The sequence below is a fragment of the Syngnathus floridae genome, chromosome 13, assembly GCF_059516105.1.
Source record: "Syngnathus floridae isolate MCC-2025c chromosome 13, RoL_Sflo_1.0, whole genome shotgun sequence".
NCBI classification, from domain to species: Eukaryota; Metazoa; Chordata; class Actinopteri; order Syngnathiformes; family Syngnathidae; genus Syngnathus; species Syngnathus floridae.
In genome coordinates, this window is record NC_142425.1 from 13,724,333 (window position 1) to 13,744,755 (window position 20,423).

General features: G+C 41.8%; 7 protein-coding genes across 7 annotated transcripts; 2 read left to right on the top strand and 5 right to left on the bottom strand.

Moving 5' to 3' along the window:
- Positions 1–86: 86 nt before the first annotated feature.
- insl5a (insulin-like 5a) lies at positions 87–1,870 on the bottom strand. The gene is made up of 2 exons (XM_088394160.1): positions 1,578–1,870; positions 87–644 (listed from the first exon to the last, which is right to left on the bottom strand). Exons 1-2 carry the CDS (start codon positions 1,747–1,749, stop codon positions 490–492), a joined length of 327 nt encoding a protein of 108 aa, XP_088250286.1. The 5' UTR covers positions 1,750–1,870; the 3' UTR covers positions 87–489.
- A 1,740-nt stretch (positions 1,871–3,610) lies between these two features.
- pars2 (prolyl-tRNA synthetase 2, mitochondrial) lies at positions 3,611–5,946 on the top strand. The gene is made up of 4 exons (XM_088394378.1): positions 3,611–3,879; positions 4,044–4,395; positions 4,584–4,829; positions 4,969–5,946. The coding sequence occupies exons 2-4, from the start codon at positions 4,051–4,053 to the stop codon at positions 5,848–5,850; spliced, it is 1,473 nt and encodes a 490-aa protein (XP_088250504.1). The 5' UTR covers positions 3,611–3,879; positions 4,044–4,050; the 3' UTR covers positions 5,851–5,946.
- A 146-nt stretch (positions 5,947–6,092) lies between these two features.
- On the top strand, positions 6,093–10,174 carry ttc4 (tetratricopeptide repeat domain 4). The gene is made up of 10 exons (XM_088394379.1): positions 6,093–6,454; positions 6,828–6,945; positions 7,041–7,202; positions 7,294–7,371; positions 7,525–7,649; positions 7,727–7,813; positions 7,918–8,162; positions 8,264–8,348; positions 8,438–8,520; positions 9,617–10,174. The coding sequence occupies exons 1-10, from the start codon at positions 6,347–6,349 to the stop codon at positions 9,714–9,716; spliced, it is 1,191 nt and encodes a 396-aa protein (XP_088250505.1). The 5' UTR covers positions 6,093–6,346; the 3' UTR covers positions 9,717–10,174.
- On the bottom strand, positions 10,135–12,184 carry LOC148389065 (cornifelin-like). The gene is made up of 4 exons (XM_088394385.1): positions 11,815–12,184; positions 11,160–11,243; positions 10,898–11,085; positions 10,135–10,822 (listed from the first exon to the last, which is right to left on the bottom strand). The coding sequence occupies exons 1-4, from the start codon at positions 11,861–11,863 to the stop codon at positions 10,601–10,603; spliced, it is 543 nt and encodes a 180-aa protein (XP_088250511.1). The 5' UTR covers positions 11,864–12,184; the 3' UTR covers positions 10,135–10,600.
- Positions 12,185–12,327: 143 nt separating this feature from the next.
- LOC148389066 (cornifelin homolog B-like) lies at positions 12,328–13,735 on the bottom strand. Its single transcript, XM_088394386.1, has 4 exons — positions 13,644–13,735; positions 13,104–13,175; positions 12,848–13,035; positions 12,328–12,772 (listed from the first exon to the last, which is right to left on the bottom strand). Exons 2-4 carry the CDS (start codon positions 13,171–13,173, stop codon positions 12,563–12,565), a joined length of 468 nt encoding a protein of 155 aa, XP_088250512.1. The 5' UTR covers positions 13,174–13,175; positions 13,644–13,735; the 3' UTR covers positions 12,328–12,562.
- Positions 13,736–14,987: 1,252 nt separating this feature from the next.
- LOC148389067 (cornifelin homolog) lies at positions 14,988–16,867 on the bottom strand. The gene is made up of 4 exons (XM_088394387.1): positions 16,732–16,867; positions 16,153–16,223; positions 15,762–15,949; positions 14,988–15,663 (listed from the first exon to the last, which is right to left on the bottom strand). The coding sequence occupies exons 2-4, from the start codon at positions 16,220–16,222 to the stop codon at positions 15,535–15,537; spliced, it is 387 nt and encodes a 128-aa protein (XP_088250513.1). The 5' UTR covers position 16,223; positions 16,732–16,867; the 3' UTR covers positions 14,988–15,534.
- Positions 16,868–17,023: 156 nt separating this feature from the next.
- On the bottom strand, positions 17,024–20,329 carry ttc22 (tetratricopeptide repeat domain 22). The gene is made up of 8 exons (XM_088394377.1): positions 19,886–20,329; positions 18,967–19,267; positions 18,807–18,862; positions 18,624–18,739; positions 18,419–18,537; positions 18,157–18,318; positions 17,817–17,969; positions 17,024–17,718 (listed from the first exon to the last, which is right to left on the bottom strand). The coding sequence occupies exons 1-8, from the start codon at positions 20,146–20,148 to the stop codon at positions 17,182–17,184; spliced, it is 1,707 nt and encodes a 568-aa protein (XP_088250503.1). The 5' UTR covers positions 20,149–20,329; the 3' UTR covers positions 17,024–17,181.
- Between the last annotated feature and the right edge of the window lie 94 nt (positions 20,330–20,423).

Below are 20,423 nucleotides of genomic sequence, written 5' to 3' on the forward strand. Positions count from 1 at the left end.
TGTTTGTTTGTTTGTTTGTTTGTTTGTTTTGTTTTAATTCCAGTACTAAAAGTGCTTTTTTTTTTTTAACTCATCAAAGAGTAAGAGTCTGTGCAATAACATTTATTTGACAAAACAACAAAATGAAAGCATATTCCCTCCATTTAAATAAAAAGCAACATATCAAAGAGTGCTTTGGACTCAACCAAATTGTCATTTTTCCTCCCTATGGTTTGACCGTGCTATGACATGCAACACTCTCAATTGAAAATTTGGCAAAGTAAAAATATTGGTATCATTGTTTAACAAAAATAAAATTACACTTAAATTAAAGTTAAAAAAATGAACCCCATCCATAACATTTTAAAAACAAAAAACAGCAATTATGAAATGAATTTATGTAAATGAGAATTGTAATTCATATTATCAAGTTGTCTTCAAGCATTTTTGAGATTGACTGATTAATTTTTGGTCGCTTGACGACGAGGATGCTCAGCAGGATGGCGGCGCTCAGCAGAGGAAGGCCAGGTCGCTCTTCCTGCAGCCAACCTGGCAGCACACCGTAGTAAGGATATTGTTCATGTCCCGCCTGCTCAAGTCTGAGCCTGGGCGGGTTGTGATACTTGGCAAACTTTCCAAAGTGTTCTCCTCTCCTGTGGACACACCTGCATCAATAATGCAAGGACAAAGAATAGCTCAGACAACGCTTGTGTGACATAGAATAGACTTTTTTTTTTTTTTTTTTTAATATACAGAGTGGTTCTATCGTGATGCTCCCATTAAATATGAGCCTAATGATAGATTTCCGCCCTGCAATTTGTCTTGTGCAGCATCTTTTTCCTCTTGGTGATCGCCCCAGTTGATAAGACTAACTGAATTTTCTTATGTGTAACAGAGTGAGAGCGCTTCTAATCTTGATGTGTGCTCCAGTGGCTTAATGATGTTCACATCATGTCCTGGTCTGCCCACACATGCATGGAAAAAAGGGCTTGCATTGCTCAAATATGGGGCAATGGCTGACGCTTATTCCCTTTTGATTCTGTTATGTTGGCAACCGTGCACTGCATTATACAGTGAGAGCTGATTTAAATATTTTGGTGAATTTATGAGAATAAAAAATGATTCTCATGATTTGATGTGCTTCTACAACATTGTGACGGTGTCCATTCAAATTGAGCATGACTTTTGTATCTTCAAATCTTAATGTCTTAGTCATGCAAAATGGTGACAGGAAATTTTAAATGCTATTTTTCAATTTATGTTAAAAAGGAATTGACCGGGTGGGTGCTTTTCATTTATGTAGAAAGTGAAGGAAATGTGCAATTCCAGATTTTCCGATCAATGGCAAGAAACATGAAGTAAACCTTATTTGCTTTTTACAGGGCCATAAACATGTGGCAGGTCAGATCTGGCCTTGAGTTGTGCAAATTTGAAACCCCGCAATAGATGCATAAATAAATCAGCAAGCAAGAACATTGGATATTTCTAATTGGCTAAATACTTTTCACTTTAATTAAAAAAAAAAAAACGTTATAAACTAAAGAAGAAAAATCTGTATTCATAGGTTCAGGGCAAACAAAATGAAACAGTTGCCTCACCATCCATGTCTGACTCTGCTTGGAACCTCCTCCAACGGGATCCCCCGCAAGTGTACACCACAGCTCTCAGGAACTCCCGGCCGCACAGTTTCACGGCTTTGACCTCGGTTTTTGCGCTGCCAACCCACGCGATGGCACAAAGCAGCAGAGGCAAGACCACAAGAGCACGCATCCTGGATATTGTACCTGAACTGGCTTTGTTTTTTTTAAATCTGAACGGGATCTTATTTGTGAGTGGATCTCCTCTCCTATGGATGCTCTTGTTTGCGTTCCTCACTATATAGCCATCCACCTTTCAGTGGCAGGGCGCCGAGAATCCCCGCACCTCCCACTTGCTGCTCCTCGGCCCATCCCAGTTCCACACATCTATGTTTACATGGCCGCCCACCGTTTCCGCTTTTTGGCCGCTTTAGCCATTCTTAGCGCTTCCAAATGGCAATCAAATGAAATGAGGGCAACCCTTTCTGCTCCAGGTGATTACGTGGAGATTGCGCTGACCTTTTACGATGGCGCATGGATAATTAGGTAATGCAAAGTGACCCCCTCCCACTCCCAAGCAGATGTTTGGAGCATTTACATACTTAGAAAGCCGGGATGCCCTCTACTTTACAGCATTTTGGACCATACGAGAGGAAAAAGTCAATGTTGACAGTCCATCAGGCAGGTCATTATACAGCTATTCATGGTGCAGTGTGATAGTCTGCATGTCATTTTGACGCGATTGTTATCAGCAAACACACTTATGTTGCTCATGCTGTCGGACCATGCTTGCTTGGGAAAAAAAAAAAATAGTTCAGGGTGCAATACAATAAATAAGTCCAATACAAACGCGTAGCCAGAGATTGTTCAGTGGGGTGGCCAGGGTGACAGATCGAACCCCCAAAGAATCTTCAGGAAACACTGATTCACTATATGTTCGCAGCAGAGAATGCGTGGAAATGTTGAACAAAATTTCTGGAATAATCGGTAAACACCCAAAGGTCAAATAAATGGCCTGGCACGACCAGGTATGTTTTTGTTTTTTGGGGGAAGAGGTCAGTGCTCCCTCAGTCATCCCCCTCTAGCTCCCCCAGTGTTATTGTTCATCATACTATCCACTGTCAGAGTTTCATGAAAGAAAATATATCAAAATATTTTTTTAAAGAGTGCTCATTATTGTACTTTTATGTTTTTTCTCCTCTTATGAGATTTTATTTGTTCTGGAAATATGGAACCAATTGTTATGAATCGAATCAACTCATTGCTTTTTTGAAGATTGAATCTGCGCTCAGGGGATTGTTTTTATCTAACCGAGACAATTGGTCGCCTGTTTTCTATGGGAACAGATGTTGGAACAAGTCATGACGACAAAGTCACGATACGCCCGTTTATGTGTGAGTGCGTTTTATCTCAGGTCTGGAACTAGAATATGCATCATCCACCATAAATGTTGGGCTAAAAGACACAAGTAAGATAAAGAACCACAACAGCTGACAGTTAGTAGGTCCCACTGACTGACGGCAACATAAAATGCTATAAAGCCAAGGAGGTGCTAATGATGATATTGCATATTGTAAAGCACTGCTGAGAGAAATGTGTATACATTATGTGGTGCGCAGGACACCTCGTTGGAAAGAAAAGCAATGGCTGTGATCCAGAGGTCATGCATCAGTGGTTAAATGACACTCGAAAAAGGATTTCAAGCCACTTAGTGCCTAGGCCTTTTGTTCTCTTTTAACTCATTACTATATTGAATTACAATTATGTGCTGTACAAACAATTTGACTCTATTAATTACACAAGCAAAAAAAAAATATGGGTGGACAAAATCATGGACGTCTTCAAATAATCCTGCTGTCAGTTCAAAGAACTATTTAGTAAATTTACCTCATTTTTAAAGCTCAATAAAATAAATGAAATAAAATAAAAATAAAGTGGTCCGAAAGCAGGCGTGAAATTAAAAAAAAAAAAAAGAAAAGATGCTGAGTTTTATTCTTCCAGGCATGTAGGTGGCAGTATAGTGCGAGGTTCTGCTTTATACCTCCAGGCCTGTAGGTGGCAGTATAGTGCGACGAGCCCAAGTCAGCAGTCCGACTTGACAACATGGTATCGAAAGCTTCCTGTTTCCAAGGCTTATTAAACAACTCGACACGCTAGTTTTTAGGTCACTTGTTTATTCGACGGACTGCAGCTTTTGCGCCTCTAATGGAAGTCTTGCTATCGTCATTTGGAGCGGCCCTTTGCTAAGTTGCGAGGTTAACTATTTAACCTCTGCTGGGTGAGCAGGTACAGCTACAGCACCATCCAGGAAGTGAGAAGAACGGTGGGTAATACCGATCATCCTTCACTTTTAACACCAGATCTTATTTATATTTGCTATATTTTTAAATATGAGCCACTTGGTAGTCAACATTCGAGTTTGTACATGAATTCTGGCATAACACAATTATCAGGAAGGTATCTCATCATTGACTTTTTGTGAACTAGATCCATCATGGAACCTGTAACGCATCGAATTCGACACAAAGTCTTCTGGAGCCTCCAAAGAACAGGGTTCCTTTGCCGCAGGAACCGCTCGGTCTTTGCTGAGCCGACTGCTCCTCCCGCATCATCATCATCATCCCCATCGCCATCCCACGGCAGGCAAATGAAAGTCCCTCTCCTGGTCTCTCGTCTCTATCAGCCGTCAAACCTGCGTGACATGGGCCCCGACAGCCGAATGCATGGAGAAGTTACCTGTAAGAGCCAGCGGCTCATGCAGCAGGCAGGACTCATTCATCCTTCTAATCCAGGATGCTACTACTACCTTCCTGCCGCTGTGCGCTCCATGGAGAAATTGGTGAGATGCAATGATATTAGCAGTATTTTAGCCATTTTGCATAATAATAATTATATAATTATAGTACTCTTCCTCAATACTGACAAATACAATTTTCAAAACGTATAGTGGCGGCTCAATTATGCTAAAACTTACCAGTCCTATCTTTGAGAAAGAGGTGACATTTTACACATTATTCCAACCACCAGGTGAAAGTGATCGACCAGGAGATGCAGCAGATAGGTGGGCAAAAGTTGGACATGCCCAGTTTGTGCTCGGCTGACCTTTGGAGAACCAGCGAGCGTTGGGACTTGATGGGAAAGGAGCTGTTCCGTCTGAAAGATCGCCATGGTGTCGACTACTGTTTGGGACCCACGCATGAAGAGGCCGTGACCAATCTAGTGGCTCACCAGACCACTCTGTCCTATAGACAGCTGCCTCTACTCTTATATCAGGTTAGTTTGAACTATTGCGGGTGGAAAAACGCGGTTTAAGGTCCGTGGGTCAGCTGGAGCTGAACCGAACTGACTTGACTGAACAGTAAAAGTCAATCATAATCAACAGCACCTTTTTTGTACTTTTTGGCTTCAACAGATCACCCGCAAATTTCGAGATGAACCAAAGCCAAGGTTTGGTCTCCTTCGAGGAAGGGAGTTCTACATGAAGGACATGTATTCTTTTGATGTGAGTGAGGAAGCCGCTTATGAGACCTATGAATCTGTGTGCCACGCGTACGCTCGGATCTTCGGGCGGCTGGGCCTGCGTTGCGTGCAAGTGCAGGCCGACACAGGGAACATTGGTGGAAAACTCTCCCATGAGTTCCAGCTGCCCGCGGACGTCGGTGAAGACAGGCTTCTGGTCTGCGGGAGCTGCTCCTTCTCTGCCAACGTAGAGACAATGGTGTCCGACAGAACTGAGTGCCCACAGTGCAAAACTGGTACCCTGATCGAGTCCAAGGGCATCGAGGTGGGCCACACCTTTTACCTGGGCAAAAAATATTCCGACATGTTTAACGCCGCTTTCAGCAACGCCCAAAACAAGCCGAGCGTTGCGGAAATGGGCTGCTACGGCCTCGGAGTGACGCGCATTCTCGCCGCGGCCATCGAGGTGATGTCGACAGATGAAAATATCCGCTGGCCAGGTCTTCTAGCCCCGTACCAAGTTTGTGTTTTACCCCCCAAGAAGGGCAGCAAGGCAGCTGAGGCAGCCGCTATGGCTGAAGAGCTCGTTCACACATTAGGACAGACGTTGCCACATCTGAGAGGTGAGGTTGTTTTTGATGACCGCACCCAAATGACCATCGGCAAGCGGCTGAAGGACGCCAACCGACTGGGCTACCCGTATGTGGTTGTGGTTGGACAGGGGGCGCTAGAGGAAACACCCAGGTTTGAGGTGATCTGTCAGCAGACTGATGAAACATTGTCTTTAAGTAAGGATGAGTTATTCGGTCTTTTGGGAAAAGTGGAAATCATGTGATTGAAATTTGTTCTGAGCTGTCTTTTAATGGCAATTTCACGAACTGCATAAAAGTGTGGTGTTATTCCACGGAATAAACTTTTTTTTTTAATTTTCTACCATGTTTTGAGTGTGGAGAAGATTGTAGGAATGACAACAATTCGGTGAGATTTTTGGGGGGGGGGTTTAAACCTATTCTATGAATGGATCACAAATTCACATATAAGTCCTCACCCTAATTAACACAATTGCTTCCCCATTGGAAGATTTGTGAATACATTGTCTATTTAAATTACGCATAATTGATATTTACATTTACATAATAAGTGTGTGTTCATGTTCACCTTGTCCGATAAGGTCTCTGAGGCGGAACTTGTGGTTCGTGGCTGTTTCCGCACGGATCATTTGACCAGTGGACCAACGTCACACGTGCAGTCTTCAGGTCTCTTAAAATTGTCACTTACTTTGACGGTTCTGACTTGGGAAATAGGGTGTCAAGGTAATTGACTGACTATTCATGGCTTCCCCCGCTAAACAAAATGACAGTGACGATGACGACGTTTTCGCGGAAGCGTTCAAGCGTCATAAATACAAAAATGCCTTCAATGAAGACAAATGGGAAGAGGTAAGAACATGCGCCATCCTGTGTTTGTAAACACGACCGTCATTTTGTGTTGTGCTGATTTGTTTTTAAATGCTGTAGCGTAAAAACGTCTTTGTGTGAATGTAGACTTTAAACGAGCAACAATGCAGTTTGGGGCAAGGACACGTGACAGCGAAACATTAGATAATGTTTGTAGATGTGTGACCCCGACATTGATAAGAATGTTGTATGCCATTCCACCACATTGAATTGTTGAGTGACATGCACATTGATTACTAAAAATATTTGAGCAACCAGTTGCACGTTTACATACATTTGTAATTGAGGGATCTGTTTACATAATCAACCATGGAGCTGGAATTCCGTGCTTCACAATGCTGTGGTCTTTATTTAGGAGTTTGATAAAATACCCATGTTCATGAAAACGGTACCCGATGAGATCGACCCCAAAGACTATCCCGAGCTCGCTCATCTCCAAGCTATCATCCACGATGAAGACAGGACCCCAGAGGGTAAGTGTTATGTTATCCTTTTGTTAATATGAACTGAGATATGGTCATGTCATGTGTGTCCAATATGAAGTGATGCCGATTGTTTCATCCTCCAGAAAAAGCACACAGTTTGAAGAATGAGGGCAATGAATTTTTCAAAGAAAAGAATTACCAAAAGGCCATAGTGGCATACACGGCAGCTTTGAAGAATAAATGCGGTGACCAAGATCTGGATACTGTTCTTCTCACCAACCGAGCCGCTGCACACTTTCATCTCGGTACAATGTTCTCCTTTAGACACCACAAAGAAATCAATTTCCTTTGAACTGATTTTGAGTATCCTTTTGGATGTGATCTGTTGACATGTAGGGAACTTGCGATCTTCACTGAATGATGCTGCGGCTGCAAAGAAGATCAAACCGGACCATCTTAAAGCCTTGATTCGAGGTATGGAGTACACTAATTAGGTTGGTGATAGCCAACTTGCTTCAAATATCACGCCAACGATAACTTGCACATTTTAATATAGTAATATTGCAGTGATTGTTATCTCCTTTCTTATTGGAGTAGTTATACGGAGATATCATTTTGTGTGTCCAGGTGCTCAATGTTGCGTTGAGTTGCGGAAATTCTCGACAGCCATTCAGTGGTGTGAAGAGGGTCTTAAAGCTCATCCTACAGACAAGAAGTTGCTGGAGCTGAGAACAACTGCAGACAAACACAAAGTAGCATCAGTCTTGAAGTTACATTTGGGTAAATGTATGTAATTCACTGTTTTTATTCTCGTTCTTCTTTCCCACAGAGGTCAGCAGAAAGAGATGCGAGAAAGGCCAAGGTCAAAGAAAAGAAGTTGAATAATGAGAAAGAAGCTCTCATGGCTGCAATAAAGGTCATAAAATGACATATTAAGCGACAAGAAATCTTCTGTCTTTGACTGAAGGAACCTTCAAACATATTCTTCAACCTGTGTGTCACATTGTGATTTTGTTACAGGAACGAGGCGTCAAGCTCCTCAAGCCTGCGAAGCCTCATCAGTCAGGTTCAGACGGCGACAGCGACCATGACGAAGGGGCCTCGACTGAAATAGCCGAGCTGAGCTTGGATGGTCTCAGCTCTCACAAGGCCACGGGAGCTCAGGTCTTCCTAGATGAGCAGCGTGTCCTGCATTGGCCCGTGATGTTCCTCTATCCGGAACATCAGCAGAGTGACTTCATCTCTGCTTTCTGCGAGAACAACAGGTACACACCATGTCGACAATAGCCTTTGTGGAGCAAAGAAAAAAAAAAACACCAAACATTATTTATGTTTGTATTTTGTGTTTTTTTTTTTTTTGCACCAGCTTTTTAGATCACTTTGCTGTCATGTTTGGGGATGAACTCCCACCTTGGGATGTGGACAGAAAATATCACTTGCAAAATCTGCAGGTTTGTTCTCTTATTGTAAAAAAACAACAACTCATTATTATTGGTGTAACAAACACCATTTGCTTAACCACCTTCTCCTCCCTCTGTAGCTGTTCTTTGAGGATGAAGAGAAGGAGACGCTCTACAAAGTTGACCCAGAAACGTCACTTTTAAAAGTATTACAACACAAAAGGTAATTATGGCCAAACACTTGAGAAATGTAGTACAGCTTTTATGAGATAAGTCAGAAAGGTTCCAGGACTGAAATCCCAAATAAGGTAAGTCACACAATCAACCAGCACACATAAGAACAGATTCTATGGCGTTTGCTTCCGTTTTTATTCATTTTGTTTGTTTTTGTCTGAGTTATATGAGTGAATTTGTCCCTATTATAGGGCCTGAAACAGGTTGCTCTGACAATTTGAAAATGTGTTCAATTGATGATACGATTGTACCAGTAGTCCATGTAGCACTCATTGTAGTCCTTGCATACTATTGACATTTGACATACTTAGCATCTATTTTACACAAAGTTTGTCACTTGGAAGGTGCAGCCATAATTCATTACCGAAAAAAACCTAGTTTACACATGTGCATGACTAAGACCTGTAGCAGGAAATAGACCCATAATTCCCATGCCGCAATTATAGTGTGTGTTATGCTTCATGCATGTGTTATGAGGCAAGCTTGTTTCATGTCTTGATAATTAGCATGACTTATTTGTCAACCCCGCATGACTCAGCTACCAGAATACCGACACTTAGCCTGAGCTACTGAAAACATTGTTTCATTTTTGCTCTCCTTTTCTTGAACCGGTGCAACTTCAGCTGTCAATTGCTTCCATGTCGAAAGTATCTTTCAGAGTGACTGATGAATAGACTGAAGATAATTGAACATAAATACCGCCATGAACAAAAATGAATCTAGTTCGCACCCATCAAGCGTTTTCCCCGGATCTGCAACGATACCCAAATGTGTTGACATTGCGCCAAAAGCATGGCTAGCCAAGGACGTGCATAACCAGAGGCTGAGCCGCATTGTTTAGTGCATAGTTCCTTTCCCATCCACAAAATAGTTTGTCGAGGGAACTAAGTGTGGTAGAGGCGTGTCGATTATGAATATTGTAAAAATAATGAGGACAGCTTTTTTTTTTTAACTAGCAGTTCACAAACTATACACAGCAGTTTAAAATGGCGGCCATAGCGTAAACGATTTTCTGCCATCATTCTGACCGCGTGTTTAGACCTTACTTCCTTAAAGCCCTTGACAATGCGCTCTCTTTTTTGCAGGTTTTTTGTCAAGGTTGGCACGCCCAGCTTCATCATTTTAGTTAATGGCTCGACATTCTGGAAGCAATATTTAACGGGAAAGAAAATCTCGGCGTTGTGAAAATGCTGCCCTTCCATTTTTATCTGATGTAAGAAAATTGACTGTTGTGCAAATGGGAGCAAAAAGGGCTCTTTCGAAACTGAGTGAGCACTACTTCATTGATAATGATGTAAAGCTTTGCTCAAATTTTGATCATATTCATATTGATCATGTTTATGAATACTCAATAATTAGCCTGATCAGGGAATGTTGATCTAGATTTGTCAAGCCCTTTGAGACGTTTCTGTGATTAAGGGCTAGAGAAATAAACTTGACTTTCTTTGAACCTGCTAAGAAACTGATAAATCATGGAAAAAAGTTCTTTCATCACACAGTTTGCCAGGCAAAATTTGCATTTTGCACCTCATCAAAACACATGAATAGCAACATTTGAAAATCCCAGACCGTCCCTCCACAAAAGTCACTTGTTCATTCACGGTATTGTTTATAGATATTGTTTAATAAAATCCCAAAACATATTCCAAGCCTTGTTTCAAGTATCAATGTGAAATACTTGCGTTCCGTACATTTCTGAAAGCATTTTTAAACGGTTATGTCTACAACATCCCTCGGAAATTAAAATGTCGTAGGCAACATGGAGTTGCGCAATAAAAAATATGTCCTTCATGCCAGATTGGTCATTGTTACACAGTAACCATACTAAATAAATAAATCCATAATGACAGACCTACCACTAAAGACAAATGACCAAGTGTTCTATTTCATACAAATACGTAATGTAAATAACAGAAAGTGATGAATGATACAATCATAGTTTGACTTTTAAACCAGTGCCCCTCCCATAGGTAGATTAAGAGGTGACCCGAGATGGTTCTTCTTAAATGAGTGAGGAAGAAAACAAATGAATCAAGTACCGGCTGACGGTAAAGGAAGGACAATCGGCCTCAGCTCTGCAGAAACTGCGACGCTGGGTGAGGAACGTAATAGGGGGGTGGAGAAGGCTCTTGCATGGTCATCATCAGAGGAGCAGGCTGAGAGACCACCGTTTGGTTGACCACGTTAATGATGGTTGGAGCTTGGCTTCGGTGTTTGAGCTCACGGTGCATCTGACACCAGCTGCACCACATGCAGAAGCAGGAAGCAAGAATGTCCTTACAAAGGGAGCCCTGGGACAAAAGTACACCATGCATTCAAGTTGGGGATGAATGGATACAAATGGCGTCCGTCTTGAGCCACCTTACCTTGATACCAAATTTGCTTCGCATATTTGCTCTCAGAGATAAGACTGCGGGGGGCACAAACAGAGGGATCTCGCAAATGACACACAAGGCAGGGCTAATGATGTCACACAAGGGCAGACATCGGTTCTCTCCGTATCTCCCTGCCACCGTGCATGCTAAGCAAGGGCAACACCAGAAACCGTAGCAGCCTGAGCAAAAACAAAAACCATATTAAAAAAAAAAAGAATTGGCAGTCTGGTGCTGTTTTGTGTTTGGATCTTACAAGTACTGGCACTTTCAAAGCAGTCCATGAGGTCAGTGTTCCACTCAGTGAGCTCTAGTTGCGATTCCATCTTCATTGACACGACTTGAGCACAAGGAGGAGAAAGCAAATGACTACATATCGTCACTCTTATTGATATTTATTCATTTATTTATTTTTTTCTTTACTTATTTGTTTATTTATTGATCTATCTTTTTAGTTTCTTTTTGTGGTGTCCACTGAAAGGTAGCTTTCACTGCCACTGTTCCACAAATTAAGTGTGAATTTAAGTGTTAAATTGCGTGTCAGTCTAGTGAATGTGTCAAATATTTTTATGATAGTAATATTAGTCGTAGTAATGCACTTTGGAATTCGCAGGCTGCTTAATGAAAGCAAAGCGTGCCGCATTGCCGTCAGGTTTCAAAGTAAAATGCACGTATTATCCATCATTGTTTTTTGTTCGTTTCCAAACGAGCTCATCTTTATTTATAGTGTGTTTTAAAAATAACCACAGCTACCTACCAAGTGCTGAACATAAAGTAAAAATTCAACAGTTAAAACAAGAAATATAAAACATAAAAAGAGTCACGCTAAGACCAGAAAGAAAGGCCGAAGAATAGGAGGTGACAACCTATAGCTGTGAAAAATGTCAAAATATGTCATTTTACAATCTTACCTGATAAAGGTGGATGTGGCCTTGGTGAAGGTGCAGTGAATAAAGTCATGGAAGGAGTGTCACCTTGAGTATTATGGGTCAGCTAACCTGAGAAATGCTGCCAAACTTGAATGCGAACAGGGAAACAAAATTCAAACTTGGCAATTTAACACAGCAACTTTTAGATGAAAGGTTGTCAGAGCATTTATGACGCAGGATCTACTTTTCAAGCAATCGACCAATTATGTTTTTGTGTATTACCTTTTCCAGCCTACCGTAATTAATTGCACAGCATTTTTTTTCTTGTTGTGGGGCGATTTATTCATTCATTAAAAAAAAAAAACTACCAAAAGTCAGAACCTTAAAACTAGCATCATAGCCCTACGCCCATTCAACCATGCGCAATGAACGCTTAAGTTCTGCTCAACTATGTTTTTTCTTGGATCTGAATATTTCTAGGATCATCAAAATCACAATTAAAAAACAAAAACTAATTGCTAGAAAAAATTAAGATTGACCTTTTAACACCTCGGATGAACGAGCAGGAGAACAATCGGTGTTTATTCTTATTCATGGTGACAAATCACTTGTATACTTCTAACATCATGTTAATTCTCATCGATGCTCGCTAATACATTGCTTGTCTGTTCCATCACAAATATGAAGCAAAAAATCTCTTAAAAAATGTTTCATTTCGTTCAGTCGAGTTCATGGTTATCAAATAAGCCAGGATAAAATAATCGAAAAGTCGACCTTGGAACACGGCATCTTATTTTTGAACGACGTATTGATAAGCAGGAGGAGGAGGTGCTGCGTTTTGGATGTTCATCATCATAGGAGCAGGCTGAGTGACCACCGTTTGGTTGACCACGTTAATGATGGTTGGAACTTGGCTTCGGTGTTTGAGCTCACGGTGCATCTGACACCAGCTGCACCACACGCAGAAGCAGGAAGCAAGAATGTCCTTACAAATGGAGCCCTGGGACAAAAATTCACCATGCGTTCAAGTTGGGGATGAATGGATACAAATGGCGTCCGTCTTGAGCCACCTTACCTTGATACCATATTTGCTTCGCATGCTTGCCCTCAGAGACAAGACTGCAGGGGGCACAAACAGAGGGATCTCGCAAATGACACACAAGGCAGGGGCGCAGATGTCACACAAGGGCAGACATCGGTTCTCGCCGTATCTCCCTGCCACCGTGCAGGCCATGCAGGGGCAACACCAGAAACCGTAGCAGCCTGAGCAAAAACAAAAGTGAAGAGAGCAGCGGTGGAAAAGCGGTGACGCGACGAAACGTAGATCTTACAAGTACTGGCGTTTTCAAAGCAGTCCATGAGCTCGCTGTTCCACTCTGTGAGAGCTGGTTGGCTTGCCATCTCTGCATTTAGTGGGGAAGGGCAAAAAGAGCAAATTACTCTATGCCATTCACAAGTGTGATTCAAAACACCAAAAAACAGAAAGAAAAAAGAAATCACAGGAATGAAATCAAATATAAATATAGAATAAAAAGAAAGGAAGGGGAAAAAATACTCCATTTAAAATGAATATAAAATCATGCAAATTTTAGTCTGGTCTTATTTTTTAATAGTTCCCCTTTTTTGAAGTGACAGGTCCCAAGTAAAAGGGTTTAAAAGTGACGTTTTGCGTTAAATTGTCAACATTTGTGGAATTTTTTTTTCATTAACCTGATATGTCATCTACTTTATAGAGGGAAGGCTCCTCGAGAATGAAGTCAATTTGAATTGTGTTACACTCCCAATTCCAAATAGAATGCACTGTAATTGGTCTATTAGTGCAGCGTCTCACCTTCAAGGGATAAAATATTGTCTTAATTGTTCAATCTTACCTGAAGAAGGTTGATGTGGTCTTGGTGCACTTGCGGTGAAATGGCAGCTGTTTCACTCTGAGTGATATAAGACTAGGAAATTGAAAAATGCTGCCAAACTTGAATCCCCAGGGGGAAACAAAAAGGAAAACAACAGAGGTATCAAACATCAAGTAAGAAAAAAAACGTGTTTCTCTTTCTCTCAACGTTGCCTCTGACAGGGAATTGTCTGTTGATAATGCAGTTTTACAGAACACCTGCCATGAAGTCCTGATTGTCTATTTAGTGACCCAAAAAAAAGAGGATTTTAATGCTGCAATCTATGCAAATCCCCCAAATGTACAGTAACACTATACAGGCACACATCAATACTCTGCTAATGGTTAAAATAGGATTTCCTGCAAATTGGTCAGAAAATTAGAGCCAGTTTTTGTACTACTTATCAGAGAGATGGGTTGAGTTTTTAATCGTGCAATTCTTCCTTCTAATTTATCTTTCCCATTGTTAACTGTTTTGCTGTCACAGTGAATGGCTTCCTCTGCTGTGAAAAACATTCCATCCCAACTTGAACTTGTGTCTAACCACGTCTGAACAATTAGAATAATACAGGCACTATTATGTACAAAATGATGTAAGCTCAAATAAGTAAAGGCGTCGCCTTGAAAATATCCGGAAGCTGCTTACTGATAAGTGAAACTGTGCTGCGTATCGTTTACCAGTAACAGAAACTGATGATTTGAAAGGTCCGATGTGATTTGATCAGTTATCTAACATCTGTTAAACTTCCCTATTGTCCTCACGATATATATAGTACAAGTGCGGTTCCATTCTGTAAGAATTCGATCATTTTCCATATTTAAAAACAGGATGGATTGTGTGCTTTCAAATGACTCAGTAATGACAAACTACACAGAAAGAAATACATAAGAAATGCATGAGGGGGTCCTAATTATTATTACCCTATAAACCATTGCATGCATGCGTGGCTTGACTGCATCAATGCAAACACACGCTTTTAACCTGCTTTGTGGCACGATCGGTGACTTCCCATTAGATTCAGATGATGGATAGAATTGGGAATTGTTGTTATTGATTGGTCTAAGTCTCATAGTTTATAAGTCAAGGATTCAGAATATATATATTTTATATTTTGAGGGGGAAAGGCATGAGATAATAAAAATACTTTCGCAGATTTAGTTACCATTTATTTGAGGGGGCCACGCCCTCCCTTGCCCCTGCCCTGATTCCTACATATAAAATGCAAGGGCATATTTCACTTGCAGCTTATATCCACTAGGGGACAGCATGTATCCAAGGAATGCACTACTAAAGCAAATGAATCCAAATCAGGTTACAGACACAATGTTGGGTTTAATCTTAATTTTTATTGTGTTTGGAAGTCGTCTGTCGCATGCCAGTAAAAATGGTCAAATGAAAATATTTTAAAAAATATACATCGACTAGCTATAAGACCGTCCCCCGCCCTTTGCCCTCCAAAAAATTCCTTATACCTAAACATTGCAGGACTCTCCATGTGACAAAAAAGCTCAGATTTATTAATGTAGCATAAAAACACTTTTTTCAAACCACCCACATAGTTTTTAACCCAGCATTTTTCTGTCATCGTGATTAATGTATCAAATGCAATGTTATGCCTGAATATGAATATAAACAGGTTGTTGATCAATATTAGAAACCTTTAGAAGCGTGCTCATTTAGTATACTCTCTCTTTTACACAGTTAAGTACAATTTAGCCCGATGGATTTCACTGTCGCCTGCCGTCAATTTTGTGCCCAGTTATTTTTCTCGCCTGGTTTCTGTACCCACAATGCTCATCTGTATAGCTGCAACTTCATCACACAAGTACTGACTTGCTCACACAGCCTAGATTTGGTTGGGTGCAAGACCCGATTAGAGGGGTGCAGGCTGCATATTGACCACGGTGGGGTTTTTCTTGCGAAACTTCAGTTCACGGTGCATTTGACACCAGGTGCACCACATGCAGAAACATGACGACAAGATGTCGTTACACATTGAACCCTGTCAACAAAAAGTGCTGTTATTTGCATTGCATTTGATAGTCATGATTGTTTTTTTTTTTTTTAAAGATCTCCTCCAACCATCATCTCCATAATTACCTTGACACCGTATCTATTGCGAATCCCCACCCTGAGGGCCAAAGCTGCAGGGGGTGCAAACAGAGGGATCCCAAAAGCCGTCAAGACAGCCGGGCTGAGCATGTCGCACAACGGGAGACATCGGTTCTCTCCAAATGTTCCCGCAACTGAACAGGCCAGGCAAGGGCAGCAAAAGAATCCATAGCAGCCTGAAAATTGAGATTTGGATTATCGATATGATTGAACCCTCATCTGGCTTGTGTTGACAAAACACATAGTGTGCAGGCAGTAAATAAAAAAAAAAAAATCATCATAGTACTTAACCGTGCGGTGACATAAGCAGTCACACCCAACCCTTTCTGGTGAACACTTGCCCGGGTTTGGTATTATTAAAGCGAGAAACAAGTCTTACATGAGCTTTTGTCTTGACAGCAATCAAGAAGGCCACTGTCCCATTCTGTCAATTTCTGCTTTGGAGACATGCTGAAGGATCAAATAAGTCAATTGGTAAATTCAAAAAGTTGCACACGATGTCATCATTCAGCTGCTGAGATTCAATCGTACATGTGTAATTCTTGAAATTGGGACGTCGAAATCCAAAAAGTGTTTTACTGCTTTCTTAGTCTAAATCGACTTCAATGAAGACAAGTTAAAAATGAGAGTTTTTCCTATAACCACCCTGCCACCACCTCCTCGGCTGTAAAAATGTTGCTTTGACAAGCATATTTTTAAGACGAGATTCAGAAATACTTGTGCCAAATATTACTTTTCTCTTTGCAATATTTTGCCATTGCGCAATCCGCATTGCTACCTAAATGTGACTCTTTTGTTTTTAGTATTAACAGCAAATTAAGCCCGCCATTATGCCGTTTCAAAATATTGCTGGTTGAAAACAATTTAGTTCAACAGTCTTGTGTATTTACAAATACAATATGACCTTGCATTATCGGAATTCAAATGACTTCTAATCAGAAAGAGAAATATTTCTTACCTGCTTGATCTTGTGTCTTATCACAGGTGAAGAAAGCAAGAAAAGACTGACAGTGTGAGACTCTTGTCCAATAAAACACAGAGCAATGCAGCAGAACCTGAATACATAGCAGCAACGTGCATCTCGTCAAGTGGCCATTGTTTCATCACGCAGGTGTGTCTCAACTCTGGCCTGAAAAACTTTTCAGGTTGCTTTACAAGTTACTCAGCTGGCTACTATCTCATAATATTAATTGCGTTAACAACATGCAAAGGTTGTGGATCGCACTAAATGCAGAACATGTATGACTCTATTTATGTTTCTTATATTTTTAATGACTTGGGAGTATATTAGTCATGGTGAGTTCACAGTGTAAATGTTATGTTGAAGTCAAACTTCATTACAGTACAGCCTTACTTAATAGTATGTCATGCGAAACGCAGTTTTTCAAGTTGCTCATTTTTGGGGGCTTCACGCAAAGGACAAAGATCTGGCAAGTGTTCTTTTCTTGTCCATTTGTTTTGGCGCCACAGTCTGCAGTAGCCTTCTGACCAGCTGCATTCGTCCCGTCCTGATGAGGGCTCGAGACAGCTCCGTGACCTCCGGAGTGTTTGTCCGGTACAGGCACCTCAGCTCGGCCTTCACCACATCCTCGGGGTACTTCTCTTCAGCCCTCTGCAAACACTGCTCCATCTGGGTGATAACGTGGTTGACCTCCGGCCCTCCCTGAATGAACACCGCCAGCAAGGCCTGGAGGAGGCAGCGCAGGGCCGTGGTGTCGCTGCTTGATGCTCTTTCTAAGTCCAGAGCGCATTTGAAACTGTCTGCGGCGTTTTGTTCCTCGCCCTTCAGTAGGAGGCAGCGTCCTTTGAGCAAGTGCAGATCAGGCAAGCTGTCTCCCAATTCGTACAGTCGGGCCTGGGACAGACTCACCAAGGCGTTGTTTATTGCCCCCTCGTCCACTAAGAGGCTCTCCTGCAGTGCATCGACACCCATGTAGTAATACACCTAATGGAGAAGATATTGTAATACTGAACTCGTTGTAAGCCAGCGTCATTCATTGACGTTGTCATCCACTTATTTTATTAAGAGGCGGGGCTGCTTACCTGTGCCATCTCCAGGTGAGTCCTCAAGCAAGGACACACAGCCAAGACTTTATCCAGGTTTTTCTGGGCCTCGCTTAACATTTGTCTGTCTGGGACACCGCCTTCCCCACTTTTGGCCCTTTCTAGGTCTCTGATGTAAAGCATTGTGTTGATCTAGATCAATCACAATTGGTTGATATGAACGTAAGGCGATGGAGACATCAGCAAGGAATTGTTATTGTTGTTGTTACCAGTCTTGGCGAGAGAAGAGCATTGAATTTTTGTTATTGTGTACCCCCAGTTTTTTTTTCTTTCATGAATCCAGTTTGAAAATGTTTGGGCCAATGTGGTTGTCTGATACCTTGGCAAGGGTGCAGTAGGCCTGCCAATTGAGCTCCGGGTCAGGCAGCACATTGAGAGCCATGTTGCAGATCCCTGTGGCCATCTCATGCTTGCCCAGCAGAAAGAACAGCTTGGCCAGGAGGTTAAGGATGAACGCGTCATCATTAGCCAACTTTATAGCCTGCAAAACCAATTATAGACATCGGGCTCATTGAAGTTTTTGGACTCTACAGCGGATGGTAGTGCTCTGCATTTTTTGGCCTTTGTGGAGCGGAACTTACATTTCCATAGCAGGACAAGGGATCGGTAGCTGAGTAGCCGCAATTGTGTATGGACATGGGTACTGTGGTGAACTCATCCTGTCTCTCCAGCATGATGCCAACATAACACCAGGAAAGAGCTAGAAAGGACGAATGGGGATACGATACGATGTGATACCATCCGATCCGATGTGATACGATAACGATACGAAACAAACGCGTTTACCTTTTTGTTGCGTTTTCTCCGATTGAAGTGTTTCCGTGAGAAGACTTAAGCCCTTATTATATTGAGAGAGTCTGGAATATTCAGCATCCCCTTTGGTCTTTACTATGTCATCTAGTCTGCAGGGAAGAGAGACAAAGAAATGAGAATTGTGTCAGTACCTTTGTGAGTTATTTTATTTTATACCTGATATAAATGGTCGCCATCTTGAAGTACCAGCTTCGTTTTTCTTCCACTGGTATCTGAAAAACAGTGTTTGAAAACCTCGATTCATTATTGATCAAGAGTGAGCTGCCAAATGTGCTTTTGGCATGAATTGATTCTTAGGTGTATGTTTCCAGCTCACCAGGTGCCCGCCGTAGTCCAGAGCTTTGTTAAAGAGCATCAGGGCTGCAGTCAGTTTCTCCCTCAAGTCATCGTCTCTTTCCAGCTCCACATCATAGGGGTAAACGTAGGCCTGCTCTGCCAGGCAGCGGGCCGCCATTTGCCTGCTGTCTTCCTTGGTGGGCTCCTCACCATCTAAGCCCATCAGTTGGGACACTTTGTCCACACATTCCCCGGAATCCAGCTCTCTTCCCAGCTTGTCGTACACGTAGCCAAGGTTGGCCCAAGCGTTGAGGTTCCCCGGATCTTCTTTACAAATGCCCCTGGGAGATTTAGAGACAAAATCGATTGTTGCATATTATGAGGCTTTTTTTTTTTACCCAACCTTTTGCCACTTGGCATTGTTGTCGGTATATTTATAATAATGACGTACAACTAGTTTAACTGCTATACATGTAGACTACATGCAAACAGACTACACCCTAAACTACATTTGTAAGTCCGGTCTAGGGAATTTGCATTCAGACCAGTAGAGACAAGTAGAGATCTGTTGTTCTTGAACTTCATTAACTTGATAAGTAGTGGAAGCACTTGATAAAACAACAACTACTTTCAATTCACGTGTCACGAACCCAACACCTTGCCTTGGATACATGCCATTCAAACCCTGACAAACGAATCACGCGAGTAACGAGTTTTAATGACCAAACTGCTTATACCAATACGTGCAATTTAAGGAAGCACATTCTTCATTTGACAGACTTGCACCTTACGCCATGCATTCTCGAATAGATATCATATCCGAGATTTGGATTGGCAAGATCACATTGGTCTTTATATCCCAAAACGCAGACAACATTAATTCCAAATTTGTAATTGCAGTCAGAGTGATTTGTGGTCATACAATATGTGAGATTTTCCACAAATGTGCACATGATCACCTGAATATTTCCTCTGCAGTTTGAAGGTGGTCCAGATGAAAAGCCAGTAGTCCGAGAAGATTGCGAACAGCATACTGTAAATATCCAGATTCAGCCTCCAGCTCCCCCTTGAGACTCTCCTGTTTCAGGTAAGTGTCTCTGTGTCTCAGTTTCAAAGGTCCAACGGGATCACAGTTGAGGTTTAGGTCCAAGTGGAAGTGACCAGGAATGTAATCCATGTCCTCCATCAAGGACTCAATGTCCTTTGTTTTGTCCGCTTCCATGAGCGCCCTCCTCCTCCTCCTTCTCTCTCCTACCACCCTACATAAGCTTCATTACAACACATGAAAAGCTCCGGTTAGATCAAAATACTGCATGCGTTGCCACTGAATAGTGCAAAGATTATATGCTCAGTCTGCTGCTCTGACATGACTCAATGGCAGCGCTCACCTGTTGCAGACAGGTTGAACAGGTTGGACTTGGGAGTGACCACGGAGCCCAGAAAGGAAAGTCGCATTTACCAAACACCAGCTTCCTTTTCACGACATACGCGTTTGTG